Source organism: Podarcis bocagei (assembly GCF_964188305.1).
Source record: "Podarcis bocagei genome assembly, chromosome: 1".
Lineage (NCBI taxonomy): Eukaryota > Metazoa > Chordata > Lepidosauria > Squamata > Lacertidae > Podarcis > Podarcis bocagei.
The window spans coordinates 67,074,001-67,091,763 of NC_138125.1; the positions used below are offsets into that span (position 1 = coordinate 67,074,001).

General features: G+C 49.0%; 1 protein-coding gene across 14 annotated transcripts in view; it reads right to left on the reverse strand.

Annotated features, from left to right (window-relative positions):
* The window catches only part of PAX6 (paired box 6), a 42,552-nt gene extending 26,546 nt beyond the window's left edge, over positions 1 to 16,006 (reverse strand). For 2 of the 14 annotated variants that reach the window (XM_081175796.1, XM_081175798.1), the window contains exon 1: positions 10 to 379. In XM_081175796.1, coding sequence (XP_081031922.1) covers positions 10 to 49 — 40 coding nt within the window. In that variant the 5' untranslated portion in view covers positions 50 to 379. Of the gene's footprint in view, positions 1 to 9; positions 383 to 554; positions 610 to 994; positions 1,072 to 1,322; positions 1,344 to 1,687; positions 1,707 to 5,388; positions 5,535 to 5,656; positions 5,676 to 5,756; positions 5,877 to 14,502; positions 14,629 to 14,694; positions 14,918 to 15,821 lie in introns of those variants that run through there. The other 12 variants (XM_081175801.1, XM_081175803.1, XM_081175804.1 and 9 more) reach the window with 12 other exon arrangements.
* Positions 16,007 to 17,763: the final 1,757 nt, after the last annotated feature.

Sequence of the window (17,763 nt, forward strand, 5' to 3'; positions counted from 1 at the left end):
AACACTCACAAAGAGCTGATTTACTCCAGTGGCTGCAGATCCGATCCATGAGCAATGGGATTCTGGAGTGGTCAATTCCACACTCAATGGGTGGCCAATCACTCCAGGCGCGCCATCCACAAAGCAGCTCGCTCACGCCTCCATCTTCCCAAGCACAGTTACTTGGAAGTAAGTCCCATGGAAACGAGAAGGGCACTTACATCCCCTCCCCAAGTAAGGGTGCTTCGGATCACGGCCTCGGAAATCTCCATTCGGGAAAAGGAGCGCGTCGCTGCACCGTCTCCTGTTGCAAGAACTACCAGCTGCATCTCTCCTAGGCGAAGGACTCAAATGGCAGCCACCAAGCGCCGGGTGTTGTAACTCTCCTAAGCTTCACAGCCCCCCTTTTCCAGAAGGAGCCACTTCTGCTATGATTAGTATTTTGAAAATGTGAAATTCTATACCTTCCCCCGCCTCTCTACCCCCGCCCAGCACACACAAACACTACCCACCCCAATAATACACCGACATCCTCAAGCCGGCAGAGTCGTGAAATAAGAGGGAGAGTCACTTACTGTTCTGCATGGTGGATTGATGGAGCAAGATCCCACGTGGCTCGCGGATAAGATTCTATGAGTAATAAAACAGGCTTTAATCAGGGGAGGGAAGCTCGCGGGCAGGTAGTTGCGCTGCGCTGAGTGCCCAGGTCTCCAAGGCCTCGTTGCTTTCTGCTGGCCTCCCAAATGATGTCAAATATTATATATATATTTATATATATCATGGAAAACCCTCCCAGCCCCAGAGCCTATATAACAAAAAACCTGGAAACGTTTCAACCTAGCAAGTCTAGTTCTTTAAAAAATAAATAAACATAAACCAGCCGTGGCCTTCTCCTCGGCAAACTGGCTGTGGCAGTGAGGGTTCGTGAAACACCAAGGAAAATGGGTCGCAGCGTGAGAAGTCTTCTAGTGATGGGGGACGGGGACGGGGAAAGTAGAAGGTGCTTCCAACTTGCCTGATTTATGAGCGGACTCTCCTCTCTGGCAATTTAACGACTCACACATCTGCGTAGCGCTTGTTAAAGTCTTCCCGCTAGGATGAGGGGAAAAGTATATTAAAAGTATATTAAGCACTTTTAAATTTGCGTTCCCTAACCTCCTCCCCGCCACCCACCCCAGTCATAGCCGCCTCGCATTTGGAGGTGGGGGTGGGAAGAGAAAGGCAGTTCAAAAGATTCAGAAACACACACAGAGAGAGAGAGAGAGAGAGAGAGAGAGAGAGAGAGAGAGAGAGAGAGAGAGAGAGAGAGAAAAGATGCCCAAGTTTTTCCCAGCACGCCTTACTGGAGCGCCTCCTGCCCATAGGAAAGAGTTCTGATCTGTGACACCTTTTGTGTCCGTATTTACAAACAGGACCTCGACTTTGGTTGGGCTTGGTTTGGCTGAAGGGAGCCGGCGCGACGTCCTCGCGCTGCACTTTGGGGCCAAAGGACCCTTTCTCTGAAAAGAGGTGGCCAGCAGAGTTTGTTGGCACTTTCTCTCCCTGGGTCCCCCTACCCCAGCTGCAACCTCTCCAGGTTGCTTAGGGGCAAATCCTGCTCTCTTGCATGGGGCGTGGGTGGGTGTGCTGGGACACTTCTTTCTCTTTTTAAACCACACATGTTTGGGAGCTACTTCACTCTGGTGATTCTTTTCGGGGCACTACTAACCATCCTGAAAAAACAAAACCCGAAGAGGGAGAGAGAAGTGGGGAGGTGGGGGGGGGGGGAGAGAGAAATCCACTTATTGTGATTAACTTCTTTTTTGGTCTTTAGATCTTCCCCTTTTTCACTGTACTGTGACACACGCTGTCTACCTCGCCTCAGTGCTTTAAAAAGTAAGGCCAGGAGGGGGTGAGGGCTGGGAATACAAAGCCTCCAGAAGGCGAACAATGGCCTCCATTTTACTCCCCTACCCAAACGCCGAGCGCAAGACCCCAGCCAGGCAGCCTCCTCCGGAACGGGCCGCGGCGCAGCCTCCCAACTCCGCGTTCCCAACAACCCTCCAACTTACAAAGGAGCGGGTGGGAGGGGGGGCACACAGCGGCCTTCCTCCTCCCTTCTGTAGGGCCCGCCTTGACCCACGCAGCCTGGCCAGCCCCAAGCCCTGCCTTGGGTTGTTTTTGTTTTTAAACCGGCCTTTTGAGGAATAAGACGAGGAATAATGCAACAACAAAAGAAGTTCTGCAGTTCTTGATGTTCTGTGTTGCATGTATTTATTTATTGGGTCCCAGCGCTTTCTTTTTAGGTTCCCAGCCTAGCAGGGGGAAAATAGAAAAGTAATTTCTCGTTATAAATATCTGGAGGTAATTATGTTACTGGTGTGAGTTGTTAGGGGTTGTAAAAAGATACAACAGCGCAGTGGGGTGCTCAATTGGGGTGAGACAATTACAATAAAGAACCTATTCAAGAGGTTTTGCTTTTAAAAAAAAAGAGGGGAGAGAAGACAGAGAGAGAGAGAGAGGAGGTAAAATAATGAAATAGTGGCAGCCTTCATTTTATTCGTCCCCAAAACCTCCCCCCTTTATTTTTTTTATTTTTTTGGAAGCTTTAAAAAATCTCTTCTCTTTCCAGGCTTTAATGAATATTAATTTTATTCTTTCTACATAGAAAAAGAGGCATCTTCTTCCGGGTCCCAAACGACTCCGGTATGATTTTTTAAAGTGCTTTTTCCCCCAAAGCCATCTACGTCCCATTAAAAGGGGGGAAAGAAAATCAACACGGAACAAGGACTCCTCTCGCAGCGTGAATGAGGCGCTCGGTGGTAAATATTTACTCCGCTTTGGAGAGGCACCTGATTAGCAGCCGAGCCGAGCGCCCTGGACCCTTCTCCGGAAAAAGCCGGTGCCTCCAGTCGCCCAGAGTTTCCAGAAGGCGCCCCTTTAACACACCAAACACGTCTGCCGGGACACACGCTTGCACGCCGGACAACCGCTCCAAGACAGAAAGACGCCGAAGCGTGAGAAGCAACGAGAGAGAGAGCCTTTTTCGCCCAGGCGCGGGGGACTGTTATTGTGAACACTTCCCAGTCTCTGCTATACCAACTGGCGAAACGCATTTTAAGGAACTCACTTTGGCACTTATTTGGGGTGTTAACAAACAAAGACGGCTAGCTGGTTTCAGGCACCAACAAACAAACCGAGGCGTTATTCTGATGAATCCGTGACAGCAAAATTGGGGTAGGGGGGGAGTGAAGAGATAAAAGAGAGAGAGAGAAAGATTTGGGCTTTTGGGCTATTTTAATTAGAAGGTGGACTGAGCTCTACAACCACCAGCAAAACCGACCCTTCTTCCCTTCCCCCACCCGGAAGCGCAATAATGGTGGAGTTTCTCTCTTTGCCAGAAAGTAGCTCCTTTTTACTGAATTTTTAAAATGAAATTATTCACAAAGAGATTCAGGTAGGCAGAGAGCAGCCTCGATCGAATACCCCGGTGAGATTACAAACCCTACGCGAAACGCAACGTCTCCCTGGTCCCGGCTAGGCCTAATCTGCAAATTCCTATTTAAATCTCCAAATCTGGATCTAATCTGATCGTCTTTGAGATTTGATCCTCCCCTCCGCTGCAAACATAATTAGCTATTAAGATGACAAACGTTTACAATCCCAGGCCGAATAAGCAAAAGATAAACGCTAATCCATTGGCGTGGAGACGTTTGCTAAAGGTCACCGGCTATAAAAATTTATTGCCAAAGACCACAATTATTATTTTAGGCCTATAAAGACGCTCAGCCTCCAGCCATAATGAATGGCTTCACTTTCTGGAAGGAACTGCTCGGTGCTCTCGACTGGGCCAGAAAAGTTTATTTGTAAGCCTGGTCGCGTCAGGAGTTTCTCCCCTCGTATTTTAAACCCCTGATTTGAAGAAGCCAGTGGTTTATTGTTCCCTCCCCCTAGTTAGATTAGTTTAAATAGAGTTAAAGAAAACATACAGAAGTTTATTCTTGCACTCCTGAAGCGATCACTTGTGCAGCCCTTGCCTATGCAAGTTCACTCAGAAATGCTTTTTGTTTCAGTGACGTTTATTCTCACATGAAAGTGTGCGTAAAATCTCAGCCTCAATGTATGGCGGTAGAGGTGGAAACACTGAAGAAGCGAGGAGGTGGGGAATGAACTTTCTTTGGGGTCGCCCTGCATTTTACGTGAGTCTGGGCGAAACTTCAAAACATCCACCCAACAAGGAAATGAGATTTCGAAAATCCAAAATCAAACCAAAACAACAGCAACAAAAAACCCATTTGCTACTTGAAAAGGAAGCAGACAACATTCTCTAGCCTAGAAACTTGTGGAGAATGGGGTGGTGGGAGCTATTGATCGCAGATTCTTTGGAGCGCAAAACTCAGGAGACTTAAACGATCTCGGAGATTTGAGTGAAGTGCTGGGGGGGTGGCAAAGAGCGCAGAGAGAGAAATGTTATTTTTTTGTGGCTGTTTTTGTTTAAACAGTTTGTACTTCGAGCCAGGTAGTGATCAAGTTAGAAAGTTCTGCTCATTCCTAGTCTCGTCGTGGACAAGTTTGGGGAGATCTCGCGGCTGCTTGATTGAGAGTGACAGTCCTTCAGCTCCGCTCAGACCTTCCCGGATACAACTACTGAGACCTGACTTGGCCTAGAATGTGACTCTGTGTCGTCGTCCCCCCCTCCCGCCGGCTCGCGTGTCTCTCTCTTCCCCATTTCCTTAAGGTCGGTTAGTTTGAGGGGGAAAAGAGATATCTAGACATAAATAAAGGGAGAAGCGAGAGTTGCCTAAACGAAAGTCCCTCATCAACACACACGCATACGCACACACAGCTTCAGCTTGACGGAGATACAAAGCAACCAGGGAAAAGAAGCGGGGGAGAAAGACGCTGAGCTTGGATGGACCCAGCTTCCCAAGAAAGCAAGCGGCCGAGCAACGCAGTGTGGTCCATAACGCCTCCTTCACAACAACCGCAACAACAAATGCCCCTCATAGGAACCAGGTGTGATGCATTCTCGTGTGTGTGCGCGCGCTCAGATGATCCCTACAGCTTTGGCCGTCCCTACCGCACTGTGCCAAACGGAGCAAGCCTTTCGTGGGGCTCTGTCTAGCAGAAAGGCCGGGCGAGTCTGCTGCTGTTGCTATCCAGAGAAAGAGAGAGATGCTTTCTCAGAAAACAGGGGCGGGGGTCGGTCCATGAAGGAGGAAGAGGAGGAAAGAGAAGAAGAGGAGAAAGAAGGCTGGAGCGAAAAGGACAAAGTTTGAGACTGGCATCTCGTTTAAGATCCTTTCCCGGAATGTAAGAAATGGTGTGTATGTGAGCGAAACAGGGGGGGGGGGGAGAGAGAAAGGGGGGGAGAGACCTGTCTAAATATTAAAATGAACTGAAGCGAGGAGAAGAAACGAGCAGACTCACCTTTCTGAGGCATCCTGTCTTGTTGTCAAAGCTCCTGTCAATAGTTTTAAAAAGCGCCCCTGATTTGAAATGATGGTGCCTTAAAAAGGGTTGCCAGTAAAAGAGTTTTTCTCCACTGAAGCTGCTGGTTGTGTGATCTTGAGTTCCTGGGAAGGAGACAGAGATTGACAATAAAATGGGCTGTCACTGACTGGAGAGGGAGAAAGAAAGAGGATGTGAGCGAAGTAGGGGGGAGAGAGGGAGGGAGAGAGGGAGAGACAGAGCACACCTATGCTGATTGGTGATGGTTCAAGTGTATTAATGTATGTGTGCGCCTGGTCTCTGCCTCGCCTCCCCTGCTCCCCACTGGCCCATTAGCAAAGCCTGACCTCTGTCATCATCTTCCAGCAAAACACTTCCTCCCTGCGCCTGAACCAGAGCGGGAAATGAGGCTGAGCCAGGGCTCGCTTTTCAAACCCACTAATCACTCCACGCATGCAAATGCTCCGCTCGCTCCCACACAAAATATTGCTTTATGCAAAGCAACGCCATTGCCTCCTAGCTGCCGATTGGACGCTCACTCGCACTGCCTGGTTCAATTGGCCCATTTGTTTGAATATGAATACACTGGCTTCTCTCTCTCTCCCCTGCTTCCCCCCCCCCAGCTCCCCGCTCCTCCTCGCTTAGATTCCACCGACCTCTCTCTCCCCCTACACCCCCCCATCTCCAGCCCTCTTTGCCCTGAGTTCCTCTTCCACCATCCCTGGGCTCAAATGCGAGGCTCCGGGACGCGCGGTGAGCGGACAGGCACCCTCCGCTAAGGTTTCGGGGTGTTTTTTTTTGGGGGGGGGGGACGACACACTGTTTTCCTGGTTAGGGTTTAGTCATGTCTCCCGGCTGAACTTTTTTATTTTTTGCCTCTTTGCCTCCTTCCCCACCTCAGAGATCCCCTCTGTTCGCCCCATTTCCTCCGAGATAGGGCCTGGAGTAAATAAATAACGTCGCTCGGAAAAATAAAAACGAGGACTGCCCTTTTCTTTCCAAGGCGATCTAGGTTTGTGCGGGCGTGTGTGTGTGTGTTTGAGGGGTGGGATGGGAGAGACAGAAAGGGAGGGGGCGAACTATTTGCATTTAAACAGTTCGCTCCCAGCAGACAATGGAGATAAGGAAAAAATAACATTCAAATGGTAACGACATAAATATTTGGGAGACAGGCGCTTTGTCAACTGGGAATCGCCTGGAGGTAGCCAAGTCCACAGTTGGGTGTGTGGGTATTTTCCCCCTCCCCCCTTCCCTCTCTCTCCTCGAAATGTGATGGAGAAAGGAAACTCTCTCTCCCCGCCGCCTGGAAAGTGCAGAGCAAATACACACTTTACTTTGTGTATTGAGGACTTTCGTGAAGGGGCCTGAAGAGTCCTTTCCCAAACACCCAAACTTCTTCCACGTGCCGTTTGTTGACCAAGTGCTGTTGTGTTTCTCTCCCCCCCCCACCTCTCTCTAGCAGACACTCCAAGGAGGGGGAGGAAGAGAGGAGGAGTGCTAAAATATCTCCACCGCAAGGGTCGGCGTGTGTGTGTGTGTGTGTGTGTTGGAGAGGGGGTTTTGCGTGTTGCTCTCACCAGATTTAGCTCACTCATGTGCGCAGGGCGATTCTCTCTCTTTCCCTCCCTCCTTCCCTCTCTTTCTCTCCTGCCAGGGAAATCAGGGGCCGAAGGAAAGCAAATGACTTTGCTTCTCTGACCACACACCACCACAAGTTCATTTGTTGAATGGCGGAGTATTAAGACACACCTCAGTACACTCCAAAGCAACCCCTCCGCGCCTGCATTTAAGGTGACACTGGCAGCACCAGTTTGAGCTCAGGGTGTTCCGATCGTTTATGGCGAGTGGTCTGGGAGGCGGGGAGTGGGGAGGGGTGGGGGAGATGAACTTCTGCACAAAGAGGGAAGGGGAAAGGAGGAGAGAGGGAGGGGGCAGGGAGGCGACGGGGGGGGGGGGAGAGGAGGAAAGAAGGCAAAAAGCCCCAGAAATTCCAAGAGGCAAAAAAAGTGGGGAAGGGTTTCGGGTGGGGGTGGGTGGGACACGAACGCGCCAAGCATAAAATGAAGTCGTAGCCCCGCATACACTTGACTTCTCTTGACATGTGAAAAGTGCTAAAAGTCAGAGCTCATCAATAAAGTGGCTGGCGATTGAATGAGGGCCCTGACAACCATTGCATTCTTCAATAAAGTACAATGAGGAGACAAACGACTCTGCCAAGGAGTTTGCATGGGAGTGAAAGGACGCCTCAATAGGAGCTGGATAATGGGCTGCCAGGCCGTCATGCACTGTCATCTCCAGCCCTGCAGAGAAGCTACCGCGGCCCCTAATAGCACAAAATGGGCTCTTAAGAGACTACCGGGCGATTCCTCTCTGGGATGTGTGTGGATCTCTCTCTCTCTCTCTGTGTCCCCCTCCCTCTCTCCCTCCTTCTTTCCTTCCTTCTTGTGCCAATTTGCCTTGATGCTGATTACCACTAATGTGTGGGGCTGCGCTTTTATGGGCCTTGCTTTCTATTTATTTTATTTTTTTAGGGGAAAGAGAGGAGGCTGCAGCAAAGAAAGGCTGGGATTTAAAATCAGGACTTTCTCCTCGGTCCCCTCTTTTTTCCCAGGCCTCCGGTTCCAAAGTTTTTGGTGTCTTTTTTTGCAGCAAATGGGAAAGAGTCAGAGAGAATTGCCCAGCCTAGCTGGGAGGGTTGAGACATTCTTCTGCAAACGCCACTCAGGAAGACCACTCTCTCTCTCCCCCCCTCCCTTTCTTCTTTCCTTTGCTGATCCAGATTTTTCCCCACCCGGGCATTGCCCCCCCCCCATTTTTTATTTGTTTCTCTATCCCACATTGCAGCCCGCATCGATAACCCAGGCCACTTCAGTTTGCTGAAGGAAAGAGATCCGGTGGGTTGGACAACTCTTTTACCTCCAGTTCAGGCCTAAGGCGAGCTGCACCCCCCTCCACACTTGCTGGAAATATCCTTTTTATTTCAATGTAATCGGAGCCGAATAACTATGATGGAAAGCTGGGGTGAAAAAACCAACCACACGGGGACATTCTAATAGGATTCCCCTTGAAAGGTAGGTAGGAAACTTGAGAATTCTCATAGCTGAGATGCTGCTACTAATAGAGGTGTAGGACTGTGTGTGTGTGTGTAGTGTTTGGACGATTTTAGTTCTGTGTTTAAATTTATTATCCTTTTGTTTTGCCCTACTGTTATTTTTGAAGTGTCTCCCATACATTGGAACCCTGCTAATTTCTGCAAAGCCCCCGCTATCAATGGCTAAATCTTACACGGCAGTCCTGCTCCATTCAACTCCATGGGAACTTTGCTGTTGACTTCAGCGGGCGCAAGCTTTTTCAAAGTGCGCCAAAGGAGATCTTTGCAGAGAGATCAAAACGGGAAGAAAACATAGATTACCAAGCCAATGTCTCGCTTGCCTCGCGGGTTTCACCGCATAGAGTTGCCGCTGCGGGATAGTTTAGCAAAGTGTCTTGAAAAGACCCCGCTCCTTCAAGCTAGTCCTCTGCAAATCTTTTTCTTTTCTTTTCTTCCTGTTGTCTGAAAAAAACTCTCCCTCTTAAAAAAAAGATCGCAAAGAGAATAAGAATAATAACAAAAATAATCCCCGAGATCCTGGGGTTTTTTGTTTTGTTTAATGTGACTTCTAGTCTTCTGGAAATCAGACGAATCTTTTCTCTTTTTTGTCCAACAAACTTTTTTTAATACTTTCCTCAAGTGGAAACGCAAAAAAGGCAAAACAACAGGGTAGAAAGGTGGGGAAAATAGAATAAAATGAAGAACTCACGACGCTTGTTTTTAGGGGGGACGGACACGTCCAGATCTTCAGGCAAATTTCATTTTTACAACCATTCAATTAGCCTTCGTTTGGATTAGCACCTCCTTATATGCTGCTCCTTCAGAATAAAGAAGCCGTAATCTTGTTGCTATTTCCCCCAGGGCACAGTGGGCCTTGCGCCCCTTCCCTCTCCACCCCCTCCCGCTAGTTTTGTTTTGTTTGTTTTTTAACTGCGGGGGGGGGGAGGAAATAATAAGGGGAGGGAAACGGTGAATAATCTGACGTCATTGCAGAGATGGGAATGGAAGGAGAGAGGAAGCAAGTCTGGGAAGAAAGGAAGAAGGGGGGAGGAGAGAGAAAAAAGTGCCACAAAAGGTGAAGAAGAAAAAGATTGGGTGCCTCGCTTTGCTGCTGATTTATCAGGACGTTGGAGACGGGAGGCCGAGGGCAGGCGAGGGAGCCTCCGAAGCAAGGAAAGCAAAAGTTGAAAGGGAAGGAGGGGCCGAGGAGAGGGAGGGAGGGAGGGAGGGAGGGAGGAGGAGGAAGACAGGAGCGGAGCGGAGGGCCTGCATGACAATGTGCATGTGTGAAAGAGAAAGAGGAGAGGAAGAGGACAAGGCGTGTAGAATGGGGGTGTGAGAAAGGAAAGTGGGATTTCTGCGAAGACGCGGAGAGGCGAGAAAAGGGGAGGAGGGACAGAGCAGGGCGAAGTGAGAGTGTGTGAGTGTGCGTGTGTTTTAAAGAGCGAGGGAGAAAAGTGTAAAAATCTTGAGAGGAAAAAAACACAACTTGGGATGAGTCCTGGAGTAGCGTAAAGGAGGCGGGGCAGAGGGGGAGGGAATGGGGCCAGGCGCGCTTGCTTAGGAGTAAGAGCCGTGGAAAGAAGAAGCCCGCTTCGGATCCGGCTGGGAGAATCGAGATGGAAGAAGACGCGCGCGTGGGAGATCCGGGCGAGGGGAGCAGGTTCTCACGTGCAGCGAGAGCGCACGTCGGCCAGGGAGCGACGCCCTTCGCCTTCGCTCAACTTGCTCTCGCAAGCAGCGTCTGGGGGCGAGCGCTGCCAGCGACAACCCCGGGAGCCTTTGAAATAGTACCTGCTCTCCAACGACCAGAGGGGGGAAAAGTCCTTGCCAAGTTGAGCCACAACTCGAAGGGCGCCATTTTAACTCTGGGTTGCTCTGTTTTGTTTTGTTTTTAAACAACAACACAAGTTTTTTTTTTAAAAAGGCACGTTCTGGATTCCCCCAGGTATATACAGGTGTAAACAAAACAAAACAAAAACAGAATAAAACACGAGAAACCCCAAACTCCTTTGCCCTGTTCCTTTTTTTTTTAGTCTTTTGTCAGCAGCTTTGAACTTGAGAATTAACTTGCTTAAAGTGGCAGGCACACGATGGAGCAAGGAGGGATGAGGCCGTGGAAATGGTCGCGAGTGGGGTGGCAAACTCAAGCGTCCTTCTTGCGGGGTAAGGGATGATTACCCCCACCAGTTTTGCATGTGAAGTGGAAATGAGGAATGAGCGCGCCAGGGTAGATTGGCTGCGGGGGAAAGAAATGGCCCTTTTCTCCAGGGATTTCTCTTGACCACAAGAGGGAAAATAAGCGCTGAACGGAGAATCAAATACATTTGATGCTCACCAGGTTGGCACCTTAGCACCTTGCCCACCAGACCTGGAGGGACCGCCGCAACCAGAGGACTTGAGAAGCAAGGGTCCGGATCCCAAGTGGATTTCTAAGTAGACACGTGCACTCCACGTAGATTCGGAAATGTCATCGTGGATGGATGGGGCGGGGGGAAGCTTATTTACTCCCCAAAGACGCGCACCTAGGATGGCAGCTTGCGCCTTTTCTAATTTGGCAAGAACGAACACCAGACGGGCAGCAACAGCAACGAAGAGTCTTGTGGCACCTGAAAGCCAAACAGATTTATTGTGGCATAAGCTCTGTGTGGAGGGGAGCCAACGGAGTCTGATGCACGACGTGTTTGTCTGTAAACTGAGTGCTAACTGAGGATAACACTTCCTGCCTCTGAGGAAGAGGGATCTGCACCACCAAAGCTTATGCCGCGGTCCGTCTGTTAGGCTTTATTTCGAAGGTGCCACTTCCTGTTTTTACTACAACAGAGTCTGGCTCATTCTTCTGAGCGTCTGGTGGATTCAGAGTGGATTGATCAGAAATGTCTTGAGCAGTTACGAATACTCCTGCGGTGGGAAATAACTCTAGGGATTCTGGTTTATATCTTTCCTTTTTCTTTTTTGGGGGGGACGGATGGAATGGGGAGAATATGATTAATTCTCCTTCGCCTTATGTACCAGTGTCAGGTGCATTAGTCACTCTGCCTTTGGATTAAACTTATCTTTGCCTTGAATTGTGTGTGTGTGTGTGTGTGTGTGTGTGTGTGTGTGTGAAGGGCACAGGTGTTCAGTAAGTGGATTCAAAATCACTCGGAAAGTTAATATTAAGATGAGAGAATTACAACTGAAAAATTATAATCCTTTGCAATTTAACCCCCCCAAAAAAACCCTTACACCCCCTTAAAAGAAACAGCTAACATCTCTACTACTTTCTCGCAGAAAGCAAACATATCAAGGAAATGTGACTAAATTAGATTCATTCTCCCGATACTGCCATTGATTGCAGAAGTAGGTATTTATTTGTCAGGGACAAATAATAATAAAAAAATTCTACCCTTCTCCGCTTCCTTAGGAACAGGAGTCGCTCAGTTCAGTGCTCCTGGATCGTCTTGTTGTATTAATATCTGGCTCGCGAACCTCCTTTTTTTAATACCCAGAAAAATGCTTAAAGTCCTCTTGTCCACTTCAGTCTCCCACTGAAGAGATACACAAACCCTGACGTGTTAGACTACAATGCGTTTGCCTCCCGGACACCGAATGCCGAGTCGGATATGGAGAAAGAGCGCTTGAAACCTCTAATGCGCCGGACATTGAGTTAAATGGAGCTTTGGCGAGTTTAGGAGCAATCTGCAAAAAGTTTGGAATCGATTTAACCTCTTTTACGTCGGGCGTTTTGCAAGAAGGCGCAACCTTTTGTGTCGAAGGATTAAAAAAAAAATAAAGGCGAAGGGGAGGGGACAAGAAAAGGACTCAATTTATGGACTCTGAAAGAAAAGGCAACATCCATGTTTCCCCCCCTCCTTCATCCAGGAAAGGTTTGATATTTATCTTGGTCTGGTAGATTTTTCGAAGGGACTTGCTGGAAAAGTCTCCCCCCTTCAAAAGAAAAGCGGAAGGGGAGCGGGGACTCGCCAGCAAAGCGCATCCTGACGGGCTTTTTAAACACTATTGATTGGGACAAGCTGTTCCAAACCCCAGTAACAGTTAATCTGCCTGTTAATCAAGGCGCTAAGGAGCTCAATGCGAGTTTTATTAGCGACTAGAGAACACAGCGGCAGAAAGGATCAAAAGACTCGCCCCCTTGATATTTGTCAAGCCAGACTCCCCCCCAAAAAATATATTTTCAATTACAGAGCAATTCTTAGCTTATCATCGCCGCCTAACAGAAACACGCAGATGGTTTCACAAACGCTGCCAGAGAAACAACTGCAGCAAAGGCAGCGAGACCCTCAGAACTGCAGCCTCCGAGAACCCCACGCCGGACCCAGCCCGGCACTGCGCGCCTAGAAAGGAGCACTGGCTCACCTCAAAGCGAAACCAGTGTAGTTATTTCTCTCTGTCTCCCCCGCTGCCTTTCTATTTACCACCGGAATTCGAGAGAGAGTGGAAGGCAGCACCTGAAAAGCCTATGCCAATTTAGACCATCCTTTCCTTCCTCACTTTTCTCTCCCCCCCCCCTCCTGTGCCTGTTTGCGAACGAAGAACTTTGGAGTGGGTTTGCAATCAAAACGGGCGGAAAGAATTTGGTATGTTCCTCAACACCACCTCACTCAGATTTTTTTTAATTAAAAAATATTTTATTTTATTTTTTAAAATTATCCTGAAGGGGAAAAGTTGAATGGGGGGGGGGTTCTTTTTTTTTAATGGACTGGCCCGACGCTCAAGCCCGTCCCTCCCCTCGAGCTGAGTTTCAATTAAGGTAAAGGTGGAGAAATATTATCCCGTCTGCGAAAATCAACATTTGGATCTTGTCATTTTTAATGCGAACCGATGGTGCTGGATGTCAACGAGATATGCGTATAAAAGACTATGTGGTCAGAGGTAATTATGTCACAGCTTTTTCTCGTCGTGACAGCTGGATAAACACAATCTCCAATAAACATCTCTAATTAGGGAGGAGGACCTGCGAGGCTGGGTGTCTGATTTATTACTCACCCAGAATGTCCATTTACCGGTGGAGATTAAAGTGGACTCCCCCCCTTTTTTTTTTTGGTGCCAAAGCACCTTAAGGGATTTGGTGTAGGAGCTGAGGGGCTGGGAAGGCGAAATCTTACAGCTTGATCCAGGAGAGTGAATGGAAAAGAGAGAAAGAGAGAGGGAGGGAGGGGAGAGCCATTATCCTACTAATCCCTTTTTTCTAATTAAGTACAAAGAAGAAGAAGGAGAAGGAAGAATCTAAAACACAATTTACCTGCCTTGGGCTGCAATCCTAAGCGCCCTTCTATTTCCAGCTGCTTGAATTTACTCCCAAGCAACCGTGCGCGTAGGATACCGAGTTTTACTTCTCAGGAAGTGCGGTGCGGACTTCTCCCGGCGCAGCTCAAGCTCTGTTTACTCACGAGTAAGTCCAATCTGTTGAAACAGAACTTTTCCTTACAAATAATGGGTGCCTAAGATTGGAGTCTCGATTGTGCGGCTGAAGTTGCGTTTCTGAACTTAAATGCACCGTACAATTCCCCTTGCTTTCTCTTCCACTAACAAACCAACCATCCAGAGTTAAGCAAAAACAAAAGCACAACGAGAGGCTCCACCAGGCACCAACCAGGGTATTTCTGCACACCTTTTCAGACGTTCGAGCAACCTAATGGAAAAGAAAACCATCACCACGCCGCAACCTCAAAGGAAGTTAAACGCGCGGATCCAGGAAGCAGTTCCCAAAGCAGAAAGTTTTAGAGACAGTTAACCTGACGGCAACAGATGACAGGCGCAACAGAAAAACAGCAATCTCTTCTCTCTCTCTCTCTCTCCACCTCTTATAATACACCGACTGCATTTTATGCAGACCATGAATACTTAGCAGTATACTTTTACATACAGCCTAGCATTAAACACATCACCTGGAAACAAATCCTATGGATTTCTAAGGGACTGCCTTGAAAACACCGACGTTTCCGGCTAAGGCCCCAAAGCTCCTTTACTCCGGAGTAAGTCTTACTGGGCCGATTTACCTGTGCTTAGAAAGGAACGTCAGTTTTAACTCCAACGGAAGACGTGTCGATTTCGGCTGAAGTGGTTTGTGGATCGGGCGCGAAAAAGCGCGCTTCGCAGGTTGCCTTAGTAAAGGATTGTTTACCCCCTCCCGCTCACTCTTTCCTTGGTACAGCTTCAGTCTGGGAACAATGATCTAGCCGAGACATTACCTTGCTGGAAACGTGGGGACGCCCCAGAGTTGTTGGGTGCCCCAACGGACAGCCCCTCCCGGCTCGCCTAAGCGCAGAAGTCGCCGCGAGCAGAGCCATCCAGGATGGGGAGAGAGGGGTGTGGATATGCGCCGGTTCACAAACAGACCCCAGTTGGCAAGTGGTTACCAGGCACGTGAGTGAACTGACCGGAGAGTGGAGTGGAGCAGGACTCCAGGTCAGACTGGGGGAAGGAGAAAACAAAAAACCAGCCCCAAACTTCGCAAAACCCCGAAAGATCCACCGGACCCGAGGATCTGTCTGCGCCAAACGCCCCCGACGTCTCTGCGTTGCAGAGTCCCTTCTGAAGTGCCCAGAAGCTCAAGGCGAGCCGGGCGTGCGTAATCCGAAGCCCCTTTTCGTTCTACCTCAGTGGAAATCGTTAATTATTAGGTCTTCCCAAGGAAAGCTCAAATCACACGGTCTGGGGATTGAAAATGCTACCCAAGTATGCGAGCCGCATTCTTTCGTTCCCTTGCCTGAACTTCGGGAGCGCCCTAGCGAGGGCTGGAGGCCGTGGGCGAGGTCAAGGAACAACTTCTTCCTCCTCTCTCAACCCCCCCCCCCGCGCACCCACCCCATGCCTCTCCCCACACATCCCCAAACCGGTGGCAGCGAGCACATGAGCCGGTGTTTCCATACAAGGCGCCTCGGTTGCCCAAGCGGGGAGAGGTCAGGGCTGCTCCAAGCCTCACGTCTGCCTAGCCACGCCAAAGCCCAACTCTCTGCCCCGCGCCCGCTTCCTTCCTCCCACCTGTTGGCACTGCGCTTTCTGTGCGCGCCCCGTCGAACCTGGCACTTGGTCACGAGCCAGCGTGACCCCCTTTTATGCCGCTTGTAATTAACACTCCGCACAAGGCTGGGAGAGATGGGAGGGGGGCGGAAATAAGAGTTTAAAAAAATAAATAAATAAATCATGGGCTTGGTAATGGAAACGAGGAGGTTAGAGAGAGAGAAAGAACGGGAAAGGAAGGAAGGAAGAAATCTAGACGAGGCAGAGAAGGGGAGAAACAAACGCAGCCGCAATTGTTTCAGGAGGAATCCGGCAACTCCCCCCGACGCCTGGATAAAGAGCATCAAATGTTTACCTGTTAGAGAGAGGGCAGGCAGAGGCTCATGATCCGCGGGTTCCCAATTGCGCCTCTGAGAGTCGCTAAGTGGCAGGTTTGATCGCCAATTTCTACATAAGAATCTGCCACACAGTTTAAATGTCAACGACAATAAAAAAGAGGGTGCCTGGCTTTGCACTAACTTTCCCTTAATATCAGCGCCAGCGCCTCTCCTATTGGCTGGGCTGCCCCGGTGACGTCACGGCGGACAGTAGTTAGAGCTGAGCTCATAAGAAATTTTAGACAACAAGAAGCTCACCGGGGCCGGGAGATAATTCACCTTCCCGTGACCACTGGAGGGGCTGAGAGGCGAGGCGCACGTGGACGTGGGCCAGCCATGCTGGCTTGTTCGCTCCTGCCTGCCTGCCTACCTCTATCCATCCATCCAAAAAAGAAAAAGAAATATGTTTCATTATAGTCAGATCCCACTACCAAACAAGGTCCTCCTGGCTGATCCATAGAAGCGACTCTACCATAATATGTGGTCTGTGGAGTGTTGTCCAGAGGACGGCCCTTGCAACAACAACAACAACAACAACAACAACAACAACAACAACAACAACAACAACAATGCTTAAAAAAAACATCACAGCGATGATTTGTGATTCTGAGTGTTCTTTTGCCTCTGTCTTCCTCTTGGATCCTCATACTACGACTGCCCTTCCCTTCCCCCCGGTCTTTCACCCGCACAAAAGGAAGATCTTTTCTCCTTTTTCTTTCCTTCTGTGTATACAGGAAAATCCGCAGGTTTAATTATGACGCAGCATCTTCGGCACGGCGGACGCAGAGATGTCCCTGGACTTGTGTGTGTGTGTGTGTGTGTGTGTGTGTGTGTGTGTGTGTGTGAAGTTCTGGAGAAGAGCTACCAGGTGTAGCAGAGCCGCCGACTCTCAGTGACCGTCCAAAGTCGAAGCCTGGGTCTTTCTACCTGAGGCTCCAGATCACACGCACAAAACCCCCACTCTGCCCACGGCTCAGTTATCAATAAAAATCAACCTTTATCACTTGGTTCCTAGGTTTCTGTTTATGGAAGGGCTCCAGTCAGGGGGAAAATCCAATTTGTACTTTTGGATGGCTACCTGGTTTGTAGCACTGGCGAAGAGGAGGCTTATACTGTATATTCGCACCCAAGCAACCGATGCTGCCTTCAGAGGGGTCTGGATCTAAATTTTATTTTATTTTATAAGTGTGTAAAGCTGTCCAGTTATTAAAAGTCGATCATTAAAACAAATTGGAAGAGAAATTCAAACTGCGCGTGGACTTTCACTTCGAATCACTGAACACCTCAAACACCGAGGTGTAAGAGGTGAGTTGATATTTTGTGGAGGTTTTCTTCCAACCGCGATTCAAAAGAGGACCAGCGGATCCTTTCTATATCTCTCTTCTCCCCTCCCCACCTTTCTCTAATCAATTTTTAAAACGAAGGGCGTTCGTTTTAAAGTTAAGCCCCAAGTTAAGTGCCGCTTATTTCAATGGAAGAATGGCGCCCTCGCTCATCTCTCCTTCCCACAGAAATGAATTGGACCTAGAAGACCATAGCGCTGCTTTTCATTTCAGAGGGCTGACACAACCTTTACACAGAGACCAGGCCGCATCGCACTTTTTGGCCCAGAGGGTGGTGTTAGAATAATCATCAACATCTTGCTTTAAGGCCCCTTTCTTACAACGACACCGAACATGTCCCCTTTTCCTCAAAGTTCTGGAGAAAACGAAGTTTTCTCTACGCACCTAATAGTGTTCCCTCGTCCAGCAATGTTTTCTGAAGGGCAAGGAAGCTACCCCCTGCTCACACTTTTGAGGACACAATCCACTGGATAGTTCTCCTGAGTAAACAGTGGGGGTTGGGAAGGTGAGTTATGTTCCGAAGAAACCCACGAGATTTAAGTGATGGGGAAAACGGTGGAGATCTTCTTTCCTTTGA